General features: G+C 43.1%; 1 protein-coding gene across 1 annotated transcript in view; it reads right to left on the bottom strand.

Annotated features, from left to right (window-relative positions):
* Positions 1-1,244: 1,244 nt before the first annotated feature.
* Positions 1,245-25,085, bottom strand: part of asic1b (acid-sensing (proton-gated) ion channel 1b) — a 39,920-nt gene continuing 16,079 nt past the window's right edge. Inside the window, exons 2-10 of the mRNA XM_071524606.1 lie at positions 14,889-15,039; positions 11,675-11,802; positions 8,496-8,646; positions 7,416-7,472; positions 6,685-6,838; positions 4,237-4,328; positions 3,807-3,886; positions 2,935-3,036; positions 1,245-2,030 (exon numbers count right to left, since the gene is read on the bottom strand). Of these exons, the coding sequence (XP_071380707.1) occupies positions 1,935-2,030; positions 2,935-3,036; positions 3,807-3,886; positions 4,237-4,328; positions 6,685-6,838; positions 7,416-7,472; positions 8,496-8,646; positions 11,675-11,802; positions 14,889-15,039 (1,011 nt within the window). The 3' untranslated portion in view covers positions 1,245-1,934. The remainder of the gene's footprint in view (positions 2,031-2,934; positions 3,037-3,806; positions 3,887-4,236; positions 4,329-6,684; positions 6,839-7,415; positions 7,473-8,495; positions 8,647-11,674; positions 11,803-14,888; positions 15,040-25,085) is intronic.

Here is a 25,085-nt window from a genome sequence, read left to right as displayed (position 1 = left end):
TGGTTGAAGTAGATAAGCAATATCTGGTTTAATACAAAATCAGGCTCCTACCCCCAAACCCATCACTAATGCTGATTTAATTCTCCAAAAATGTTGTATGAATGAAAACAGAAGATAATGTGGTGATTGGGGAAGTAGAGATAGTAAAACGCCTTAGATGAACTGCAGCACACTTAATCAGATTTTCTGAGAGCTACTTTATGTGATTAAAAATGAAACTCTGCACAATATCTTCAACTGAAAAATACATTTCTTTGCCACTGTTTACCTAGTCAACCAAACTGACAAATAAAGGCTTCAAAGTCAGAGTAAATTCACTGATAAGAAGAAAACCTCCACAGAATAGCAATTTCCAAAATGAGATTTAATTTTATTTATGATTTGTTAGCTAAATAGAACAGCCTATTACCTGGAAGATGGAGACTGGATTATCAGGCAATATTGAGTATGTTTTTTTGTATGAAAGGAAAACCAACCAAAAACAGTCTGATCAACACGATATTGATAATATGACAATATATCAAGAAGAATAGTACATTTTTCTTTTACATCACCTCTACATACTGGCGGTATTGTGCTTTGATAAGACATTTGCAACTAGAACACACAGATACAGAAAATTTTAACAGCCCCACAAAACTCCAAGGATTAGAGCAATCAACTGAGCTCGGAAATCTCACCTCATCCCGCAGAAAAGATAAGAGTAAATGAAGTTGGACGGGAGGCACGCATTCCCACACGCTTCGCGACTCATTGAGCACACATGGAAATGAAAAAAACAAAACAAACGAAAATGAAATTAGGTGCAGCTCATCCATTTGCACGACCATCAAACATATGTAGCTGTGCACGCACCCACAGATACATGTGCCCCCACATACACACACACACCACACACGCACACACACACACACACACGCACACACACAAATATATGGGGAGTATCATCTTCCTTTTCCTGTATATGTTCTAATGTGTATCTTTGAGGCAAACGTGGCAAATATGTATGTATATATATATATATATATATACACACATATACATGCATATATATACATATATATACTGTATATATATATATATATATACACATATACATGCATATATATACATATATATACTGTATATATATATATATATATATATATATGTGTATAAAAAAACAAACTTAGAAATAAAATGAAATACATGCACTGGACAAATACAAGCATGCATTTACAAGATGAGAAATGAAATGTTCCCCGTACATGTTGACTTAAATGGTAGATATGTGTCTCTACCGCCATCACCACCAGTCACCCTGAACAATTTCCTACTCATCTCACTATGCCGACTCGAACCCATTATGAACATAGATACATTCTCATATGAACTACACCGAGTCCGGCTGTTGTCTTGTGGAGCGTTTTGCAACAGTTACAGATGTCGCTACATGTACAGTGGAGTTAAGCAATATGTTTCCCTATATCCCCGCTACCAGGCCAGTGTTCTGCTGACAGTCGTGTGTTGCTGTGGTATATAAAGGCATGGGGCTCTTGTTCAGCCGTTGTCTATGGTGAGATTACTGTACATTTTTCCCGTTTTTCTTGTCTTTTGAAAGAGAGGTCCGTGTTGGCAAGGCTTCTCCAAGAGCATCCTTTGCGGCAGTATTCCAAAAACACAGAGATAGAGGGTCCTACAGTGTTGTATGAAATAATCTTTGAATGTTCTGGAAATTTAACAGATATCTATATTTGGAATATGTTCTCCACTTTGTCCCCGGGCGAAAAAGTTCTTTGTCGTTATTTGATTTGTCTGTTTTCTTCCCTCCGTGAAAAGTGCCTCCGTCAGAATGTGACTCCATGTTGATTCCTTTACTCTCCAAGTTGGATAGTCTTGTTGTATCGTTGGCTTTGGTTGCATAATGCAAGCTTTGACGCTTCGCCTGGATCCGCTCAGCACGTGAAGTCTTCAAAGTTACCTTGGCCCGGGTGGTGAGGTAGCATGTTGCCAGGATATGTAGATGGTGTACGCAGGTTCTCGCAAGGAGCCTGGGTGGAATAAGGAGAGAGAGAGAGAGAAAAGAGAAAGAGCAAAGAGAGAGACAGAGAGAGAAAGAGAGACATGGAGATCATCAGGAAGGGAAAGAAGGGAGATAGAGGAGAGGGAAATAAAGTTGTGACACAAAGTTTTAAGCTGAAAAGTCTAGCAGCAAGGAGGGAGGTACGTCAAACAAGCAGAGAGGGAATCATCACACCCAAAACAGCCGAGTAAAATGTGTCTGGGATTGAGAAAACCTAAAAGTCATAAACAGGCTGCCAGAAAAACATAAAATAAGCACCAAGCCAGGTGAGAGGGGGAGAGAGAAAATAGACTGAGGATTTCCTAGGAAATACAGTGTCAAGGCTCGGAGTTAAAAAAAAATAACGGAGAGAAAGATCAAGGTGGATGTGAAGAAAAGATTACCGAGTAAACTCAGGAAAGCAGATAAGAGGAAGAGATCTCATCCTCTTTCTACACCCGGGCCCAGACTTACAATTAAAGTGCACTGGCTTCATTTACACTTGGAAATAAGTGAGCTGTCACACCTCCCAAAGCTTTAACGCTGGCCATCCCCACCGGTCCTGTCCACCATCTTTGATTAAATTCAAACCACTTTCCGCTCTCCTGCTCTCGCTCCTGCCTCTCTCTCTCTCTCTCAATTTTCAGTCTCTCTTTTCCCAATCTCTCTTTCGCTCCATCCATGTCGCTCAAGTTCTTTCTTTACTTCCCTTCATCTCTCTCGTTTTCTCTCTCTCTCTCTCTCTCTCTGTCTGGCTCTTCCTCCACCTGCATCCCCATCCCATCCTCCTTCAATCTGGCTGTTAGTCGAGACCAGTAAAGATAAAGAGAGTGTGTCCCTGTCAAAGCGATGCAGCCTGACACGGTGGAAGTACTTAGCAGCAGCCTACTGACATGGCGTTTCACATCATCCAGGCTCAACACGGCTCCCTGGTCGTTGTTGTTGCTGCGTTTGTGTTTCTTCTTCGAGCATCGACACAGCTTGAACTTGATCACCTAAAAAAAACAGACGAGAACACCCATCACTGACCTTTCAGATCGCAACACAATATCCTTTTTGTTTTGTTTTTCCCTGCTCTGGACAGCATCCAGGCGCTCTCTGTTCTTCTCTGGCTTTCCGGGTTTCTAAGCCCACGCACTTTGGAATTCTATAGCATTGTGTGAGCAGCAGTTCAAATGAGATTGATTTTTTCGCACATCTATAAATATGTTTCCTCATCTATTCTGCACATGAGCAAGTAGGCTGGCGCCACTACAGTCCCACTTTATCTCAACCCCCACCTCCTCCTCCTCTCCCCACCCCTGCCTGCCCACACACACACACACACACACATGCACATCATTTTCACTTCCAATCAAGCGCTAACCAACACATGTATGGCAGTAAAAAAACATCCTTTTGTATTGCCAGTAGTGACGATGTATAAGAGAACGCGTGCAGCAGAGAGTTATCCTAATGAGAACGGACGGACACTTCCTGACTAATCTAAAATATAATACATCCAAAATGTTAATGTATTCAGCATGCGTGTGTCCTACAGAGCCGGGCTGCAGGCGCTGTGGAACCCAACGTTCGTCACGCTTGCTAAAAAAGACGCCCTTGCATGAATGGCAACATTGTGTGAAATACTGTAGATTTTGTAAAGCAAATACCGCCGTAACACCGCAGCAGTACAAGTAAAATCCCATGTATTGTACCGTATGTATTATGGAACTGACAGACTCTTCACATGAGGAGAGATATTTTCAAACACGGATATTTTTACCTCATACAGATAGTCGAAGAGTTCGAGAATGGTGAGGATACTGGCGCCGATGAAGAGGCCCATCTGACCGCCAATGTCACCTGGAAATACGAATCAAACGAAAGAAGGCAAATCGCAAATGTGCATTAATACATGTAAAAGGGGAAAATCATGTTTGTGCATTCTCTATCATACTGTATTATCTTTATTTAGGTGACACAGCGGTCTGAAAGGTGTGAAATTACATACAAAAATACAGATATATTTGTATAAACTTTGTTGAAAAGCCATGATAGATTAAAAATGACAGTTTTGTATCCACTGGGACCTGAACACCTATTATAAAAATTCATGCACTTGCGTTACTGTCACTTTGGATAAAAAGCATCTGTCATATTGCATATTGCATATTATCTATTCTTAAGTAGACACTTGACAGCCATTTCCTTACCGAGAAGCCCTGCCAGTTCATAGGCTTTCTTTTGTTCAATGGTCTCGTAGTTCAAGGCTTCAAAGTAGATATCCAGCACCAGAATGTTATCACTGCAAACAGAGAGGGCAACTCACTTCTAAAGTCACACATTAAATTCTCTCAGTTTACATTTTATACGCTGTTTATCCAGTGTCCTTAGGCTGAGGAGACAATTGGCGAGTCTGCCACTTCCATGCTTTTTTAATCTGCAGATAACAGAGGAGATGCGTCATGTTGAACAAATAAACCTGCCGCCACTGGCTAATTTCCCCTAGGTGGGTCTAGTCATTGAGGAATACAAGGGAAATGATGACAGTTGTTTGATTCCACATTGTTATTTCTGGAACTCGTGACTTCAGCAGAAAAGAGAATGGGGATTAGTTTGAGGAGCCCAGGGCAAAGCGGACTATTATTTTGATTCCTGAATATCCTCTCAGTCAGACTTCAATCCCCATCGGAGTTGAGATCAAAACTACAACTTCACTTTGTTCTTTTTTTGAACTTGCCGCAATGTTTTATCGCTGTAATGTTCAGCCAAGACAGGGTGACGATTTGTAAAATCTTGAAAGAAACTCTGGTAAAGCTGAGGGACAAGATAAAACTGCCAAATGCAAATCACAGCTAATACAGTACAGATGGACAAACACAAAATGAAAACTGCTCTTTTTTCTGCTCTTTCCATGCTAAGCGTGGGAGATCTATTTCCAGCTTCTGTAGTGTTACTACCCAGCCTTTATCTCCACTAAAAACCTTTGTAACACATCCCTAATGAAAAAACGACCATAATTAATACACATATGCACAAGCTAATACAACTGTTTCCAACCCTGGTGATAGAGAACTAACACAGATGGTTGTTATCTCACCATTCCTGACATTCTTGGGCATTTTCTCTTGATTTGCCTGACCAGTCATGCGTGAGGTGTCAGCCTGTGATACGAACGATGCTTCCTCACTGTCAGATTTTCTCACTGCTTAGAGGGTTAATGTGCAATAGATCTGACCAGAGCTGCTGTCATACAGTAAGTGAGTCTGTGTGTGTCTGTGAGTATATACAGTACACTGTCTATATATATATATATGTGTGTGTGTTTGTGTGTCGTCTTGTGGGTGCAGCAGACAGCAGTCAGCCGTGTCCAGTGTCTGTCTCTGATTGTGCTTCCCGGCAGAAAGACAGTCCACTGTCACAGACTTCAGTTTCACGCCACCAAACACCGCTCAGCCCAGATACCAGAACTCTCCCAGCTAATATTCATCAGCCTGACACTTGGATATCTGGCCAGTCGAAAAATGAACTGGACGGATTCACATCTATCCATGGGGAATTAAAAAACGTTCTAACGGGAAAAGTGACGAGTTACGCGGCGCTCTGCATACATATGGCAAGAGTTATCTTGTCCTCAACAGCTCCACCGGGGATGATAGATAAAAGATTTAGCTGTTATTGCACCCTCTCCTCATTTCCGTGGACTACTTTTGATCTTTTCACTGTATTTGGCAAAGGCACACTCAATGCTTGGCTAATTAATCAAGTTAAGCGTTAAGGGTAGAGGAGCAGCTTTGTGACCGGAAGCTCCTGATTCAGTTCTGGGGAAATCTGGGTTTGGTAAAGTGAATGAATAACAACCTCCCGTCCTAATTGTGGAGGAGCCCCTGAGCAAGACACTTTTTTAGGAATACCTTAAAACAATGCTAATTCTATTGAACAGCTATTGGCAATTTTGGATTGGTGATGTATTTTCTTATTCTTTTAATTGTCTTATTCTTCTTTCTTATTCCCACAGATAACAAAACATAGATGATTTGATGGCATGTTGAGATATTTCCAGTGCAGCTACAAAGGAGTTTAATGGCAGAAAAATGTTCAGTCGCCTAAAACACCCACGGTAAACGTCAGATTTTGGTGTCAGCTCCTCAGAATCAAAGAGCGAGGGCTTCTTTCTAGACTCACTATTTTGGACTGATGATATACCTTCCAGGGAGAAATCCACTGCAGAAGAGGCAGAGATAGCAATTTCTCCACGGATAGTAGCCTCATTGGTCCATAATGTAATGCAGCCACAAGAGTTAAGGACTTTCAGCTTTTCCCCCTGGATGAACTCGCTCTCTTGCTGTTACTGTACTATAACTATCGCTATTGCTCTCTCCACCTACACATTTAGCCCACAGCTGAATGCATGTTTACACCCCTTCTCTTTGTGAAAAGGCATTTTGGGAAATGTAAGAAATCACTAACTGAAGTGGCAGTAGATGAGGCAGGTTGAGGGAAAGTGGTTACATAAAAAAAATGAACACTTGCATCACAGAGTAGGACTGGTTGTACTGGCCAGCTCCAAGGTGTGAATATGTATAACTGCATGAATGTAAAGTAGAGCAGTGCTGAAGGAGCCAAACCATTCCCTGGATAAATAAAAAAATATGACTTACGCTATGTACTGCTCTGTCTTGTTGAATTTCTTGGCAAGGTACTTGGCTGAGGCTTTGCTGGGTATCTTGACAAAGGACATCTCTTTACCGTAGCGCGTCATGTTGCATGGCGTCTCGCACACACAGTAGTCGTTGTCCTTCTCGACCAGGAAGTCTAAAAAATGGAGCGAGGAGGGAGAGAGAGAGAGAGAGAGAGAGAGAGAGAGAGAGAGAGAGAGAGAGAGAGAGAGAAGCAGAGAGAGTGTGAGGGAGAGAGGCATGGGTTCAGGGGAGATATGTCATCACCACAAGACATCAAACAGAAGAGTGAGGGACGTCAAAGAAAGCGTGTTGAGAGTGTTGTGAAAAGAGACGGGAGACCCCAGAGAGTAATAATACAAAAGAACGCACAGACGGACAGACGGCGGCAGACGGAGGCCGAAATGTGAGAGAGACGGTGTCATGAAAGAGCGAGAGATTGTCAAGACAATACAAAAACAAGGAGGAGAACAAGAAAAGCCTGAAAGCTATCAACTGACGGACAGACAGCAACCTACAGGAGAGTTTGAAGGCGGGGGGGGGGGCTCAATTCAATGCCTGAGGAACGGAGGAACACGCTTATCTGCTCGGATCTGGGGCTCTGAACAGCGGGACACACTCACACATACACACACAAACACACACACACACACACACACACACACACACACGCACACACACACACAGCAGAACGTGCTGGGTTATCTCCTTACCCAAGGCAGGATCTGCACACTCCTTGTACTGCTCCGGGGTGCAGTACGGGGCATCTCCTAAGGACAGGCAGAGGAAACACAATGTTCTCACTCTGAGCAAAAAAAAAGGAGCAGGGGAAGAAGGGGTTCAAAAAGGAAAGAAGGATGAGGAGATCTGGGCTTGTAATTAATTTTGTGTCAGACTGTCATTACCGCTCTTATCAGGACTGGATATTCTCCGCAAATTTTGATCTCATCTCCTAATTGATTTCATTAACTTTTGTATAGTTTCACTGCTTCCCTTTATCTCTCTCGGTCTCTTTCACCCTTGTCCCCATCACCCTCTTCATCCCCCCCCCCCCTCCCGCTCCCTGGCACTCAAGCCATCCCTCTCCCTCTATCAGGACAACACAGACAGAAGACATGTCCTAGATGGAGAGTAAATTAGCTCCTAGCTGCAATTATTCATTGCATGTGGTTCATGCTGGTTCATGCTTCATGGGAGAGATGAACAGGAGCAGAGCACAATCCAAGGGGCAGAGGAATCTGACTGTGGAGCTCTCGACAGACTGACATTAATTATATGCACAATCACTGTAAGATACCGGCTAATCTTGATCATCACACAGACAGATTGTCTGGCTGTCTATACACACATAGCTCTGAATGCGACCCTGATTGGAGAGTGGGACAGTCCTGCTGTAACCATCACTGGAGAGGTGAGGGAGGGTTAAAGGAGGCCAATCGAAATATTTCCTCTCTGCCAATTTCACTTTCAATTCGCTGTCTTAGATGTCACACGGTGATTAAACGCAGGAGATAGAGAGCAAATGCCAGCTGTAATCACTGCACAAACACAAAGTGAAAATAGTTGAGTTTTCTGACCCGTTGGAGTGTGAAAATCTCTCATTTTCTCCAAACGCTGGCACTTGCGAAAAAAACCCCTGTTTGTGCCTTAAGAATTGTTCTCGCCACCATTTAAAATGAAACCCTCTCCCAGCGGACTGTAACAGCAGTTACTATAACGCTCCACATCTGTGTAGATGTATGCGGCAAGGTATCCGACAGCGAGAAGGAGTCAGAAGCTGTTGTGGCTCCTACCAGGCATATGGACCATCCTGCAGTTGCAGTTCTCCACCAGGTAACGCGTCTCACAGTCGAGTCGGCAGGCCGTGATGCTGTACGTGCTGAAGAAGTCTGAGTCCATTGGAGTGTCTTTGCAATCCCCCCACGGTGGGGGCAGGAAGGTCAACTAAGAGAGAGAGAGCGAGAGAGAGAGAGAGAGAGAGAGAGAGAGAGTCATATGTATAGTGCGTATACATACAGTATATGTAATCCTGCAATACTGTTGACCTTGTACTCTATGCCAATATGTACTGTGATAAAAAATCTGCACTCATACAAATGTTAACTCTGTCTACATGACAAATTACTACACATTTATTGCACTTGGCAAAGGAAATGAATCTCAGTCTGATTCCATGGTGGGTTCTTGTGTACTCGTGTTGTGTACTTGTGTACTGGTTTTATCCGTGGAAGCTTCTCTCCTATCTCTCTCAGTCTACTGCTATGCCTTCACTGGATTGTGCCGTTCTTCACTCAAAAAAAGGGAATGGTAATGCTACAGCTCTAATAATATAAGATTGACACTCTAAACTGCTTGCTGCAGGACAGGCTTGGTGCCAATTTCCCTGTGTTTTGACCCATAAAAACAAATTTTGTGCCCGTCTTTCAGGAAGAACCTGTGTGACAAAGAATGCATTTCTTGTAGTCATTATTCACTGTGCGCAGATGCACTTGAGGGTGTAATATGTGCATGTATGGAAGGAAGTATACTGAAAACATTCATAGAGTGCATATTTAAAACAGTGTATTAAAATGAGAACTATTCATTTACATTTTGAGCACCAAACAAATGAGGTGCAAAACTTCATGCATTAAATCAAGTAGGTATATAATGCAGTTTCTGTTTCATCAATTCAAACAGTGCACCACTGAGTGCTCAAATAGCGATAAATTAAAGGCCAGTGTTATGATTTAGGGACCTGCGTTTTACAGTTCCTGCTGGAGTGTAAGACGCAGCCACGTGCCTCACCGACAGGATGTGGTTACTAATAACCCTAAGCTATGTTCCACATGCACATACAGTATTTACACACGTAGACACACGTACACACACTCAATAAAACCAGACAGCTCCCTCTGAAATCTAATCAGGAGTCTATAATGGTTCCTCTATTTGTTGTCACATCAAGGACATCTCACAGTCAAACACAACATAAAATCCAACAGAGCTGGACAAAATGTGATGAACACCAATTGGTATTTTTCTGTATTTGTCCAAATCGTCATGTGGACCACACCTGTTGGAGGAAGCATTCGACTGAGTAATAGTTTTTTATGCTCGGCCCCCCGCATTTTCAAAAGCTGTACTCAGCCATCCTAAACCATCTACATTATTTCCCATTGGTTAAACTTGTGTAGAGGCTTAATTCTGCAAGTGCAGACAAAAGTGAATGTGGCGTGAGTGGTTTCAGGACTTTTTTTTTTTTCATGCTGTTAGCTGTTTAACAACCTAGAAGAAAACAAATCATACCATGTTGAGTTTGTGACCTCAATTCCCCCTTCCTTAATTAAGTGAGAGAGCAAGCGAGAGGGAAGGAGGTAGAACAAAAAGAGGAAAGGCAAGAGTATAAACAAGACTTACTGAATAAGAAGAGAGAGAGAGAGTAGAAGAGAGTGAGAGGAAGATGAAGAAAAGCTGTGAGGAAGAGGAAATATTTAAAAGTTTTTGCTTTCCATGTTAAGTAGGGGGAACTTTCAGGATTTTTAGATTTTGTGGGAGAGTGGTGAGTGACAGCTTGGCTGACTGAAAAGACCCTAACAGTTTTACACTACATGGCAGCTGTAGCAGGGAGTTGAATGAATGTGAGTAAACTGCATTAGATTAATGAAGAGTGAGACTGCCAGAGAAAAACACAAAGACAGACAGAGAGAGAGAGGGAGAGAGAGAGAGAGAGAGAGAGAGAGAGAGAGAGAAATCATAACACACAAAGGAAATGTAAGGATCATTGGAGAGGAAAAAGGAAGGGAGGTGGAGAGAAGTAGAGAGAGAAAAACAGAAAGAGGGACAGCCTCCTGCAGACGCGACATTGGCAGCATGCATAATCCTCCTGCAGTCTGCTGACACTGGGACACACTCACTAACAGAGTGGACGTGGAGGGACTGAGATCACTCCTCCGAACTCCATCCCTTCCTCTCCTCTATTCATTATGTATGCTTCTGTACCGTATTAGGGGCCAGTGTATGATTTCCATCTGGTTATTTGCTTGCCATCCCGCCTGCAGAATTATTCACAGCTGAGCCGAACAGCACACACGGCTGCTTCGTTTCACGCCATTCCACATACTGAATGGGAAAGGGTGTGTTTCATAATAATGATGTGGTGGCTCAATGTGGCATGCATCCGGAACAAACCAAATCAAGTTTTAAGCTGTCAAGGTGAAAACCGGCTTTGATTTTGAAACATTTTTGAAGGGACCATGTGCAGGGAACTATTGATTGCACAGTTGGACGGTGTACACCAAGGTTACGTTTCTTCAACAACAAAATAAAAGTAGAGATACCAAGTATAAATACAGAGGCAGAGCTCTGCTGAAAAAAACAGCATAGGAATTTCATGTTTTTCCTAATGTTAGCCATTTGTCTTTGACATATCTGACTGTATCTACTGTGAACATGTTACATGGTAAGAATTAATCATTTTGAAATGCTAATGTCCTAAAGAGAGACTGGCAGCATTGCTGGTGCGATAACTGTTCAAGTAATCATATGTATCTACTGACAGCAGCCATATAAACCACAAAATGGTTTACTAATCACTGCCAATTTCTATTTCCAGGCAGTTGGTATACACTCCACTGAAGGGGGACATCTTTCTATGTTTGCATCCTTTTGACTAAGCTGGAGATCAGTCTGTGTACACACAATATGTCTCCAGGAGGACAGTTGGGCATCTTGGTGGCTTATTGGTCTAAGGTGCATACCATAACATCCTGGTTTTGAAGCTGGACCAGAACCTCTGTTGTATTTCATCCCCCTCTCTCTCCCAACCTTTCCTGTCTATCTAATAAAGGCAGAAATGCCCAAAAAATTAATTAAGAAGCACAAATGTCACCCTACAAAATGAGACAAAAGGCCAATGTTTACTCAGACAACAAAGTTATGATATATTCTCCTCCATTCAGTGTGTCATTGCGCCATCGATCCCAAGACGTACCCGCTGTTCCTGACAGGAGACGAAGGTCTGGAACCCCGGTGCCACTCCGAAGCCCAGCTGGTCGATGAACGGCGGCTCATCTTGGCTGTGGATCTGAACTTTGATCCCCGCCTCGAACGACGTCTCATCTGTTCAGAGAGTGTTAGGGCAAGGGCAACAGGCATCATGAATCACATGCACACATTGGTATGCACGCTCTATCAAACAGTCAAACAGCAATCATTACCCATCAGTTGGAACAAAGGCTGTGAATTATAATGGTGGAATATGTTTGCGTGAGAAAAGCCGGTATCAAAACATTAAAAAAAGCTTACGAAAACAGAAATTATAAGATAGCATTAACTTGTAGACTCATTTGATCTAAAAAAAAAGGGCCATTTGTATTCAGTAATAATTCCAGGACACCCACGCTGTCGTCTTTCAGGGGTTAACAATAGCGGGAATGAGGTGTGAAAGGACAAAGGAGATGGACTCCTTAAGTAGCCTGGTTGACGACACCGCACGCCCCAGAGGAGGCTTATTTACTGCAGGGGAAATGAGAGTGAATGGATAAATTAATAAATAAATGATGAAAAGGATAAAAGGAAAATCAATACAGCTGACAGCTTCTTTCGCTCCAGCACTCTGCTGTATAGATTTTACATGAAGCAGATGGGCCTCCCTGATACTAAGATCAGGGAACATCACAACGACACACGGCGACTCCAACCTAGTGAAAACATATTTCCATCACATTTGCTGAGACCTGCAAGTGCTTATCGTGGCGATAGCAGGCTGGTTTCAAGTGATTTAGTGTCTTTGAGAAGGAGCTATGGGATAAAGTAGGATGTTTGATTCCCGATGCCTTTTCTCCCTGGTTGTCACCCGGTATCTGTTCTTCTGATTGCCAGTCTTTCTCACTTTTTTCAATTAAAGGGCTCGGGGATGCAACTGGAATTCAGTGAGAGAGCTTTGATAAAGGGAGCGACAGACATTAACAGTTACACACTGCTCTGCTGAGGCTGGATACAAAGCCATTTGTGCTGCTGCCAAGCAGACTGCTTGAGGCTTGGAGCAGCACACACATAACTAGTGCTCAAGCTCTGCTTGGAAAAGTTAATGCCATCTTTAAGTCATGCCCATCTGTCATCCTTATACCGTTAGAATAATTATATTGGGGTTCAACCTTGGAGCCAAATGAAAAATCAACCCCAAAGGGAATTACTATACTAACATGTTCAGTTCACTAAGTCTCAAAGTAGTTGCATTGCCTCTGCTTTGTTGTGAAATGATTCTGGGCTCACTCCACAGTTAGAAGCCGGGCGGCACTCTGACTTTTGGGGGCCCTAACATTTGATTTGGTGCCCCAACTTGATTGAAGCCACAGTTGTCATTTCACCCCACTTTCGCCCACCCATCAGTTAGAAGATAGTTTTAAACCCTAAAATATAGTAATCATCATAATATGATTGAGCACAGTGTAGTCTATATGACCAAGAAACATGGTTATGGTTTTAGAAGGAAAATCATAAGCTTCTCAGTTAAGACCATGGGGAATCAAATTCTATATTTTACAACCTGCCACTGCTCCCATTTACTTGGATTTCTCTGTGCTCCCTCGTTATTTGTTCCTTTAATCTCCGACATATCACAAGAATTCTCACTGACAGTCTGTTTAGACCTGTTGTTTTCACTGGCAAGTTAAGCACTGCGTGGCATCACATCCCATCTGAGCTTTTAATGAAAGTAGACAGGCTAAGCAAACAGGTAAAAGGTCAATGTGCATCGTTTTTAGCTGTAGTGACAAAAGCTTTACGCCTTTAAAGAGCAGAATAAAGAAGGCTATTTGATATATGACGCACCTAAAATTTTGAAAACCATCTAATTTTATGTTGTAAATTTGTTGTTTGAGTGCATTTCTGATCATTTTATTATGAGACAGGCTTTCAGCTACAGCAATCTTATAAATTGCAAACAAAATATATTAAAACTATGAACCACCTTGAAAACACATTTGCGGTGTCAAAGATATTCAGCATGGAAAGTGAGTCTATAAACAAATAATATAAACAGTAGTCTTTCGTGTAATCCAGTAGGCTTCTATGAAAAGTATGTAAAGTGTGTGTGTGTGTGTCTGTGTGTATATTGCACTTATTGCATCCTTAGGTTTTCACCACATCCCCTCTTGTTAAAGCTGTTAATCATTTAATAATATTACACAAATAGCATAGATTATTAACATTATTAACTCATCATCACAGCTTATTGATTTGTGGTTCATGCTCAGTGATTATCGTCAGCACTGTGACCTATAGTGAACTGGCCCGTTATATTTCCCAGTGCTTATGAAATATTGATACAGACAAACAGCGTCTTATGCAACCACATTAAAAGCATACTTAAAAGAACAACAGATAAAACGGTAGGAGCAGAGTAAAATAACTTAAGAATTTTGAATGCATTTAGAGCGTTACAGTTTCAAGTACCTCATCTATAAAGATACCACAATATGAGCTTCAGGGCGTCCTGGAGAGGCCGAGCCCTACACTCAGCGCCTGTATTATGCAGATGAGGGGTCGGCCCTGACTCAGTGGAGGAGCCACTAGCCTGCATTGATTTTATATCTGGCAAATGGTTCTGCTCTTGTTTGATTCATGCGGCAAGTAAGCCTGACTGACAAGTGATGCAGTTATATCACAATAAAAGAAAATTTCTCCTAATCAATATCCATCTGTCTTGATACAGAATAGTCGATAATATCTTGTGGCCAGAAATGCAGGTGCGTTTCCACTGTGCAGAGTGTGCATCACTCATACAAGACAAGAATGGACAGGATATTTCAGATTTCAACTGAACACAGCTGTGCTACATGCACAGATGCGAATGGCAGATAGGGAAAACAAAAAATCTGGCCTGAAGTATGTACTTGTCCAACACACTCATTTAAGGTGGTACAATTAAAGCAAAAATGGACGGTTGGCAATACAAAATTTAACAGAGATTTAGCCCAGGTTGGCCCCTATAGGGATTAGGGGGAAATCCCATGTGATAGGTTTCCTCATAGACCTTATTAGAGCGCCAATACCAAGAAAAAAGTCAGGGTTGGCCACTAATTGATCAAAAAAAAAAAATCTCTTAAGCACACACACACACACGCCAATCTCATGGTTTTAGTGGATACTTTCTGAACAGGGAATGTGATGCAGCATGTGTTGTACCCTCCAGGTAAGCTTACCAGTCTCTCCCCAGACGGGCAAGTATTCGTCCTGCTGGATGTCCAGCATTATTTCAAGGCCATTGCCCATTCCACCCTTCATCGTCACCTGCAGGGGGCGCCCATCTTGGCCCGAATTAAAGGTGTAGCATTTCCCATAGCGTGTGAATATCTGAAATAAACAAAGAGAAAATAAAGGGAGATTAGTGAGAACTCCCTGCAGCACAATGACAGAAGAGTAAAGGAATATGTAGGCCTCTCAAATCAATCTAAATCTCAATCTGAATCCTAACCTGAATACAATATCTCAATTTCCAGCTGAATGTATTAAATCTTGGAGAGGAGGAAGTAAAGGTAAATACACATTTCTGAAAAGCGTTTTCTCATTCACTGAACTCATTCTTGTTACTCTGTCAGCCAGTAGACCTCGCAGGTCTTGGTGTTGAGATTCTGTTGACAAACGGAGCCCTAAACCAGACAGTGCTGTATGATACGTGCTTGAGATATTCACCATTTGAAAAATGTCTCGCATACTCCAACAAAATCATTGCTGGTATGAAAGTAAATCTCACTCATAAATATTATTGGAGTTCCTCACTATCTTGAGCCCTTTATGTCCAAAATCTTACCATTTTAGATAATGTAATCATCTGTGTTTTTAAAATATTGAGGACTGAACAACAGGCAACATTTTTTTTTCTAAATTCATATATGGAATGAAAGCTTTTCATGTGACATCATGCTATCTTGACAAAAGAAAGCCTTATCAAACAAATATATTTGAGGAAGATTTGATCTCTATGAACCACATATCTGCAGATGCACTATTCCAGTTAATGATATCTTTTAGTTTAACGAACATAATGCAGTCCCCAGAAGCTAACAATGACTGCCCTTAGATTACAGGCTTGGACTGTACTGCCTCATTAGCTGATCAGCCGTATAGCTGCCACTGGAGAGCTAGAGAGCAGGGGTGCAACAGGGAACTGTGACCTGTGGGGAAAGACATGATTGGCAGTTAACTAATGGAAGTGTAATCTAATCACAGACATCAGGGAATGGAAAGCCATGGCCAGGATCCAAAATCAAATGTTCTTTCACTTTGGTGTCAAGCAGGATGATTGTTTGCCCTGCCTCAAAACATCTTAGCTCACAATTATGGAAGAGCATTTTTGATTGCTCATGGAAAATCCTAGGGCATGTTACATTTGTAATTAATGGCAAAAAAGATCAAAAGAAAGTGGGGGAGTGGTTTGTGCAGAAAAAAAAACATGAAAAGAGATGTAATAGGGAAAAGAGTGAAATGAGTGTCTTCCTTTTTGTGCTCTTGCAAGGCTTCACAGGCACCATAAAGTGGTGTGGGGACAAGGCAACCATTGGAAAATACACTCAATACACAATAGATTAGATTTCTTCGCAAGAGAGAGGTACAAATAGCTACAACACAACACAGTCTGTACAAAAGGCTTTTAGCTTCGACTGCCTGAAAATGATGCAGCCCCATTTCTTCTGCATGTATTGTGAAGACCTTGGAACATACAGGGAGGCGTTTATTACAAGGGTGACTTATGACTCAGACATTACTCGCTCATGACAAATGACTCAAATGTCACATATCGCGGACTCATGGAGCCGAAAAAATTGCATCCGTGTCTCACAATCGAAAACTTTGTATTGCGTGAGTCCTGTTCGGCGAAGTGTATCAGGACCAAAACACGAGAAGTGCATGGACTTATGATGAATTGCCACCCAGGGCGCAGACGTAGAAGCTCTTTAAGATACAAACTCTGGAGAAATATAATGAAATGCTTTGTGATATGTCTGATACAATATGAGATGTGACCTTTCAAGTGTGTAACTGGCAAAACTGAGTCAAGAGCGGCGCCTCCAACACCTGCCCATGTGCAGTGACTCGGCAGCAGGAGGATACAAACATCGATAAAATGGCCCCGAAATCAATCTCAGTCCTGGAGTCGCCTCTCACTGTAATCAGATCACTGTTTATCATTACTCCTTGGAATATAAAGCAGGGAAATCTTATGACATTACGGCACCACCCGAGTCAGCTGAGCAGAAATACTGACAATAACAAAGGGCAATGCCTGCAGGAAAAGGTCTCTGCTTCTAGCCTGAGACTATTATAAGGATGGAAATGTTTTCCTCATGAAACCCATTCAACGCCTGAAGCTGCCATCCATTTTACTAATCTCCTAAATCTTAATCTTCTACATAACCACAACAAACACCCAGTTAGGGCTATTTTCCGAACAGCTCTGCCCACAACAGCTCACCTAGACCAGACTGTCTTTTATGAGACGAGTTTGAACATGAGGAGGAGGCAAAGCTCACAGCGAACAGAGACAAGCAGCAGGGAGATACACATTGTCAAGGCAAGAGTGATCAGAAGAAAGCAGGAGCGTGGATTCTAGGTGATTGTGTGTGTGTGTATTTATGTGTAGGGACAAGCCTGCTTGCATCTGTGTGTGTGTATGTGTGTGTGTGTGTGTGTGTGTTGATAGTGAGGTGATTGACTAAAGGAGGCCTGTAGTCAGAGTTGCTGTGGTAACCAGGAGACTGTGCTGGCTGCATTGAGCGGCGCGGAGTGAAGAGCGGCAGTAGTGGGTGCCGGTGGTGACCTTGGGGACTCGGCATCTTCATTGTGTTGTGTAGCTTTGAGGCTTATGCTATAGTCTCAACATGCTTCTTCATGTCCATCTATTCGGCAGCTTGCCTGTCGTACCCAATTGTGACGACAGCTGCTGTTAGAGGGTCAAAGTGAGTGTTTGGATTCCACACATACCACCAAACAAACAAGCAGGAGCTGCGTGTTATTTTGGAAAAGCGTGACCTTTTACCTGTAATACGAGTTGTTTTTCATCAGCCTAGCGCAAATAATGCAAATACACCTCACCGAGGCAGAAACATGCTTCCCCCATACTGCAATGGCTCTACAAAAAAACCCTCTTAATAATATTTAAAGCAAAATTTGCTAATGCTAAATGAAGGGGAGTCATAAGGGCAGCTGTGACATTTTGAATGGCTTCGTACAACGCTAAAAGATAGTGAAAAATTAAAACATGTTGCAATTATCCTAATGCCTAATTCATTAAGCATTAGGGGTGACCAAGTGTTTGTGATGCTTGTACAGCTTTTACAAGGGAAACATGTATTGCATCTGGTTCTTCGGCTGCTCACTGCTGAGCCCAAAGAAGCATGTGAATATCACATTAAAAATGGGAACTTTTAACTTGTGAACATAAATATGAAATATTTAAATCGACCCACCTATGAACAAAATACTGATAGAGACATCGCCCTCCCTCATACTCACAGGGTGTAGAAATGTCACTGTCTCTCTAAGATGAATAATTCACAGACAGACAGCCTGAGACTGTTGAGATGGCCCACGGCTATCCTTCACATGACAATGTGACAAGGATGCACAAGCTGTTCCCTAAAGTTGCCAGGGAACCACTTTTCCCTCTCTCTATTGATTTCAAGATCAGCACTAGGCACGCAGGGACAATGTGTTATGACAGTTACAGAAAAGTACACACTTGTGAAGGATTTTTGGGGTTGTTTTTGTTGCACTGCATCAATATAGCTACCTTAAAAAAAGGATTCATGCTAAAATACTGTGACAAGTGTGGTCTTTGCATGTGCACCCGATACTTCGCTGCCGATTTAAGGGAAAAATCCGCCTTTGGATACTCTTACACTGTTACATATCATCAGTTTGTTACGTTCAATGAATTCTAGGAGTTTTGGGATGAAGTGTTGTGAAGTGTTTACTTTCCCTCAACCTGCTTCGTCTACTTCTCCTTCAGTGATTTCATACATTTCCCACAATGCCTTTCGACAAGCCCCAGAGAGCGGGTGTGAATGTGTTGCATTCAGCTGTGGATCATTCGTGTAGGTGGAGAGAGCGGTAACAATACTGATAGCTGAGCAAGAGGTTTTCCAGGTGGGAAAAAGTGATAAGTCTTGTCTTGTCATGTCTGGTTGCTGCATTGCATTATGGTCTAGGCGATCATTGGTGGAGAAGTCACTATCCCTGGCTCTTCCACAATGAATTTCTCCCTGTTATGATTGCTGAATGTCGGTGCAAAATGGTGAGACTAAACAGAAGGCCTTGCTCTTTGGCCTTGTTCAGACTGCCAGCCCAAATCATATTTTTGGCATATCCAGATTGGAGTCGGATTGATTTAATAAAGCAAAAAAACCACATGGAATGGATTTCTACAGATGCGTCTCAGTCTGACCGCTCTAGCAGCTCAAAATGGTTTTCAAACTGTCATTAACGTCACTCAGCTTTGTTCCATATTTGAAAAACGTGCCGTCAGGTACCATACAACGTACACACGCCGATGTCGTTACCACGGCAACCAATGCAGATTGCTAAAAGGTGCCTGAACGCACAAATCCGACCTGGTCACTTGCAAATTACAGTGTGGACAGTCAGTTCTAAAGATCGGATTTGAGAAACAAATTGGATTTGCCTGCAGTCTGAACAAGGCCTTTGACACCATGATGTTTACTATTGATGTTTAAGATAGTAGAATGTTTTTCTGCTATCAAATTCCATTGTAGTTGCTCTGGAAATATGACATTACGTCGGCCAGTTACATGCAGAATAAGAAAAATATGACACCAAACAACAAAATGAGTCCAGAAATGCAAATTACACTGCCAGTAGCTGTTTTTTAGGTGTGAATGTTTTAGGGTGGATTTTTCCTTTAAAAACTCACCTTGCTACCAAATTGCCAATAGCAAATGCAACCCAAATTAGACTTACCACTATATCAGACCTAAGAAACCTGGGTGAAGAGATGTGCCTGTCGATCAATACAGTGCACAGGAGTAAGAGAGGCTGATTGCGTGCTCTGAGATGGGTTTTGTAACTGAAATCATTGTCTGCGACCTGTGAGTATGGAGAGGCCTGTCTGCTGAGAATTAAGCATGTTTGTTGATAAAGCAGAGATAAAGAAGGATGGGGCAGCGGATGGAGGGGAGGAAGGATTAATGTGGCCAGCGGACCAAATTTATAGCGTCACAAGGTACAGACCCGTCAACGTGGGGGGTTTTCTGCACAAAAGTCAATCTTGAAACCCATTGTATGTAGACAGGCTCCCCTTTCTCCTCACACCTCACTTCTCAAGTGTGACTGACACTATTGGTCTGACTCATGCCAGCAGCTTGCCTCACCCCTCCTGAGGCCAAGAGGGGCATCATCGATTATCTATGCACTCGCACATATCCCCAAAACCCAGACCTCACCATTCCGTTTATCTCTGAAATAGGGTTCTGTTGCTCCGTCACCCTTTAAAACGCTCGGCGCTCCTAAAGATGATGGTAGGAAGAAATGTGTTTGACTATGATAACTTAATGTTCTGTGGTTCTCATACAATCTAAGCGCAGTGCATCTGAACGTGTGAAGAAAAGAAGCATCTGTTTGATACGCTATTTAGGATCAGGGGCTACAGTTTGATGACACACAGATTGAAGGCTGCTATCAAGTCAAGAGGTTTAAAATTATATGCTTCCCTCACAACATATTCATAACCCTCACGGCCATGTCTGCTGCATCCTATTACTGGCAAAAAAAACATATTCCCAGACATTAAAATGTGTTTCATACAGCGGATAAAAATCCACTTCAATGATAACAAATTTGGGTAATGAGGTGGTAGAGAGAGGAACATCGACTTTTACATTGTTCCTCATGCAGTGATGGAGTGCAATCAATGGAGCTGCAGTTTACCAATGAAGCTGATGCTAACTGCTCTCTATCAGAGTGTTGGAGAGTGTTGTAAAGCGTTGCTAAATGAATCAAAAGTCTTCATTAGAGGCAGATTGGTCTCCTGAGAGCATGGGGTTGTACACACATTGATCCAGCTGTGATGGACGAGAGAGGAGGGACCCATTCAGTCCAAATGGGAAGCATAAAAGGGTGGTGGGTTATGCAATCAACTCGACTGAAAGTATTCGTCTTCTGATGTTCTGATGTTTGGCATCAACTTTGGGATCATTACGTTTTCTACAGTGTATACATGTGTATGAGAGTGAAAGAGTGAGAGACAGATAGAAAGAGGGATTGACTGAGTGTGGGGGCGAGTGAGAGAGAGAAAAGTAAGAAAGTGAAAATGTGAAAAGAACTATTGTCGTCCTATAATAAATTTTAAATGGATTCTATACAAATATCACACCAACACCAACACAGTCCATTTAGGAATATCATAGGAATATTATAACAATATTCAGGACATACCTTAGGAGATCAAATTCAAATTTATGTCAGTACCAATCATACTTTGAATTTATGTCACTATAAATCCACTATTGAGCACCACAGAATATAAGTCCCTATTGCAATAGTATTGATTTTTTGTTGGCATAAGACAGATAGAGAGAGAGAGAGAGAGAGAGAGAGAGAGAGAGAGAGAGAGAGAGAGAGACTTGATTGAACTCTTGAGGCGGCTTGAGCGTTAACGAGCAACAGTGTTCAGCAATGCGCATTATGGACAGACCTCTGATTGCATGGGTTCAAACCAAATTAATTAAGCAGCTAGTTGATAGCTTTCAGTATTAGCCAACACGTATTGGCTACTGACAAGCAATTATTTTAAACAGTTTCACTTTCAGACAAATCCTAATTGAACAAAAAGCATCCACCTCTAAGCTGCATCGACCTGTTGGGGAGGAAGAGATTAACAACAATTGAACTTTGGCGCTGTCCACACACTCACGGTGCTGAAATTGCGAGGCCCGCAGAGCTCTCCTTGGTATCGACAGTACAACAGCATCTCCTCCAGCTGGTGTCCCAGCCGGTCCAGCAGCTGCCTCATGGACGGCTGGGACTCCCGGGGAGGGGGAAGAAAGTGGTTGAAGTCTAAAATCCGAGAGAGCGGAGACCAGGGGGGCTCGTTCCCCAGGCTCGCGCTGCCGTCACCCCGTAGAGGTATGAGCGCCTCTCTTGCAGCGGGAGAGACTTGCCAGTTCCTCCCCAAAAGTCCCAGCCACCTCCCGGCGCTGAATATGTCCGTCTTTTTCATACGCCGTGGCAGCAAGAGGTTTTGGTTACAGATAGTGACGGCGGGGAAAACGAGTCGCTTGGCGTAGACCATGTGCGCCTTGGTGTGCACAGGCGAAGAGAGCAGGTATCGCACCCGGTTGGAGGACCAAGTGAAGAGGAGAGCCAAGGCTGCCAGAAAAGCCAGCAGCCACGCAACTCTCCGGGGGTAGGAGCCGCTGAGAAAGACGTGCCTCAAGCCGTGCAAGGTGGTGTGTTTCAAGAAGAGCTTCCCGGCTTCGGCGATGGAGCCGGGTCTCGGCTTGGATCCAGAGGAGTCGCACTGGCACATTTTGGAGGAATACGGGTGCGCACCTTCAACATCGGTCCGGGTATGATCACAGTGAATGAGCCGAAACTCGTCTCTCCTCTCTCAGATGGCTGCTGTCTGTCAGAGACTTCTTTGGAGAGAGAGAGAAGAGCGAGTGAGGCGCACACAGCTCTCCTCGGTCCTCTCAGGCACTGAGCAGCGTTTGGAGTCTGGTAGCGGTGATGGGGGAGTATTTTGTCAGTCGCAGAGCGCTCCCAGAGCTTGTCCGGGGGGTTGGGGGGGGTGGGTGGGTAGCCAAGTTATTCAAAATGATTTAGTGCGCTACCCTGCAGCAACAGGAGTCCAGTGGATTACTTCATCAAATGCTGCAGATTACAAGCAGTTAGGCTACGAAAATCAGAAAAAATCCCAAGAGACTATGGATTTAGTTAAAATCACGCAATTATACGCCTATGTCTTATAATTAGACTACATGTTCTCCCTTTGTCTGTCTGTCCGTCTCTCTCTCTCTCTCTTTCTGTCTCACTCTTCCTCATCTCCACCTCTCCCTCCACCCTCACTCTTTCTCTGTCGCTCCTCCGCTCCCAGTCTCTTCCTCAGAATATCCTCAGTGCTGTTTGCTGAATGAAATCATTGCCTTTAGTAGCTACAGACCATTTGTCTTCCTTTTCAAGCCGTCACACGCACACACGCGCAAACACACACACACACACACACACACACACACACACACACACACACACACACGTACGTAATCCCTCCTGGCTCACAATTTGTATTCTTCCTAAAAATTGAACACTGCACTAGTAGCTAACACTGGAGAGACTGTAGTCCCTTTCATTATTGTTCCACTAGTTGAATTTTAAATACTGCAGGTCCACAGCTAGAATGAGAGCATTCATTGCATACTTAACATTTTGGTGACACCCAGGTGTACGCAAAATGGTTGACATTCCTGACTCTGTAATTCTCTAACAACTCTCTAATGTGGTTTGATGAGCGACGTGAAATGTTAGGGGGGGGTGAAAAAGGTTAAGATGCCTCTGGTAAATGAATGCAAATAATGTATCTGCGAATCGTTAAAGCCTCTCCCGAGTCACAAAGAGCATAACTTAGCTTTAATGGGTTTTTTAACCCTGAGTGCCCCAGTTTCTGGGTGATCAAGAAAACATGCTTCAAACAGAACACATATATAGGCTTGAGTGCACTGTTGCCGAAGTGTTTTGCGCACAGCATCTCTCCCTTGGGGATGTTGGTTAAGTGGTGGTTCATGCTTGGTTGGCCATCATCACACAGTGTTCCAATCCACAGTAATAGCTGGATGCCGTCCAGCGCTGATCCTCGCTCTCCGCCCCGGCTCTGGGTTACACAGCACTTTCTGCAACAATGTGTGTGTTTGTGTGCGCACTGTGTGAGTGAAAGAGACAGAGAGAGAGGGTGTGTGTGAATGAATAGGCGTGCGAGCGAGTGAGTCTGAGTGTGAGAGGGAGAGAGAGATAGAGATAAAGAGAGAGAGAGAGGGACAGAGGGTGAGTGACTAAGTGTATTTGAGTGAGGCAATTCATGTATTTTTCTGTCCCTGTCAGTGTTTGTGTGTGTATTTGTGTGTGAGAGAGAGAGGGGGGGGGGGTGAGAATAACTCTATGGGAGTGAGTCTGGTGTGTGTGTGTGTGTGTGTGTGTGTGTGTGTGTGTGTGTGTGTGTGAAAGAGTGAGAGAGAGAGAATGAGTGCATTTCTCTCTCAGTGTGTGTGTGAGAGTGTGAGAGAGAGAAAGAAATAGTGAATGAGTGAGTCTGCATTTCTCTCTCAATGTGTGTGTGTTTGTGTGTGTTCAAGTGAGGGGGTGTGAGAATGTGATTGAGTCTGTGTGTATGTGTGTGTGAGAGAGAGAGACAGAGAGAGAGAGAGAGAGAGAGAGAGAGAGAGAGAGAGAGAGAGAGAGATAGAGGGTGAGTGAATGTGTATTTGAGTGAGTCTATGCATTTCTCTCTCTCTCTCTCTCTGTGTATGTGTGTGTGTGTGTGTGTACCCTATACCTTTCTGCCCCACCCACCCATGGTCTATAGGGTTTCCATGAATTGTCTATAAAGAGAGTCAAGCGCCGCTAACAACAGAGGAAGAGGCAACCAACAGATTTAATCTCTCTCTCTCTCCGCCATTCTCCTGCCTTCCTGGAGGACACACTCCGCTTCCCAGCGCTTTTCCATTTCATTTTCACGCCGGCTACATAGTGCACATCAGTAATGTCCCTTCAGAGGACAATCTATGTCTTCTACTCAGGCGATTACTCATTTGATAATGAGTAAGGGTGTCATGAATGGTTGCTAGGCTGTGGGCCCGCGACGGCCGCTCATCGAGACACGGCCATCACATATTCAGGATTTGCACCATGGTAATCAGGATGAGCTTGATTTAATGCAGTTCTGTGTCATGTACAGAACATTGTGGCTCTGCATACATGTGAAACAGGGTGAGTAAGAGGGTGAAAAGAGAGAGAGAGAGAGAGACTGAGAAAGCGAGAGAGAAACCTGTTACAACAAATTCTGACTTTTCTTCTGTCAGTTGCAAGTATGCACTGTTTGTGTAGGAGGGAAACTGAAGTTTAAACATAAAAAATGGAAGGTGAACATAGATTATATTTAACTTGTATTTAAATACTTAGTGGGCGGTGCATCGGAAATCACTAGAGACCGATTTTGACACTTGGTATTTCACAGTATTTGCTCAACCCTCTTTCCCCAGCCAGCTCATCAAGAAAGAGACATATCGGAGGAGAGGTTCTGTGCTCCAACAAGCTAATCCGTCTGGGTGAAGGGATAATGATGTACTTGCTTGACAGAGAAACACAATCCCCCTGCAATTGTAACAACAACAGAA

This window comes from Centroberyx affinis, unplaced genomic scaffold (genome assembly GCF_046629955.1).
Source record: "Centroberyx affinis isolate AG114_WGS23_722 - 3 ecotype Tasmania unplaced genomic scaffold, CSIRO-AGI_Caff_v1 ptg001206l_1, whole genome shotgun sequence".
Classification (NCBI taxonomy): Eukaryota; Metazoa; Chordata; class Actinopteri; order Beryciformes; family Berycidae; genus Centroberyx; species Centroberyx affinis.
This window is presented reverse-complemented; position numbering and strand designations above follow the sequence as displayed.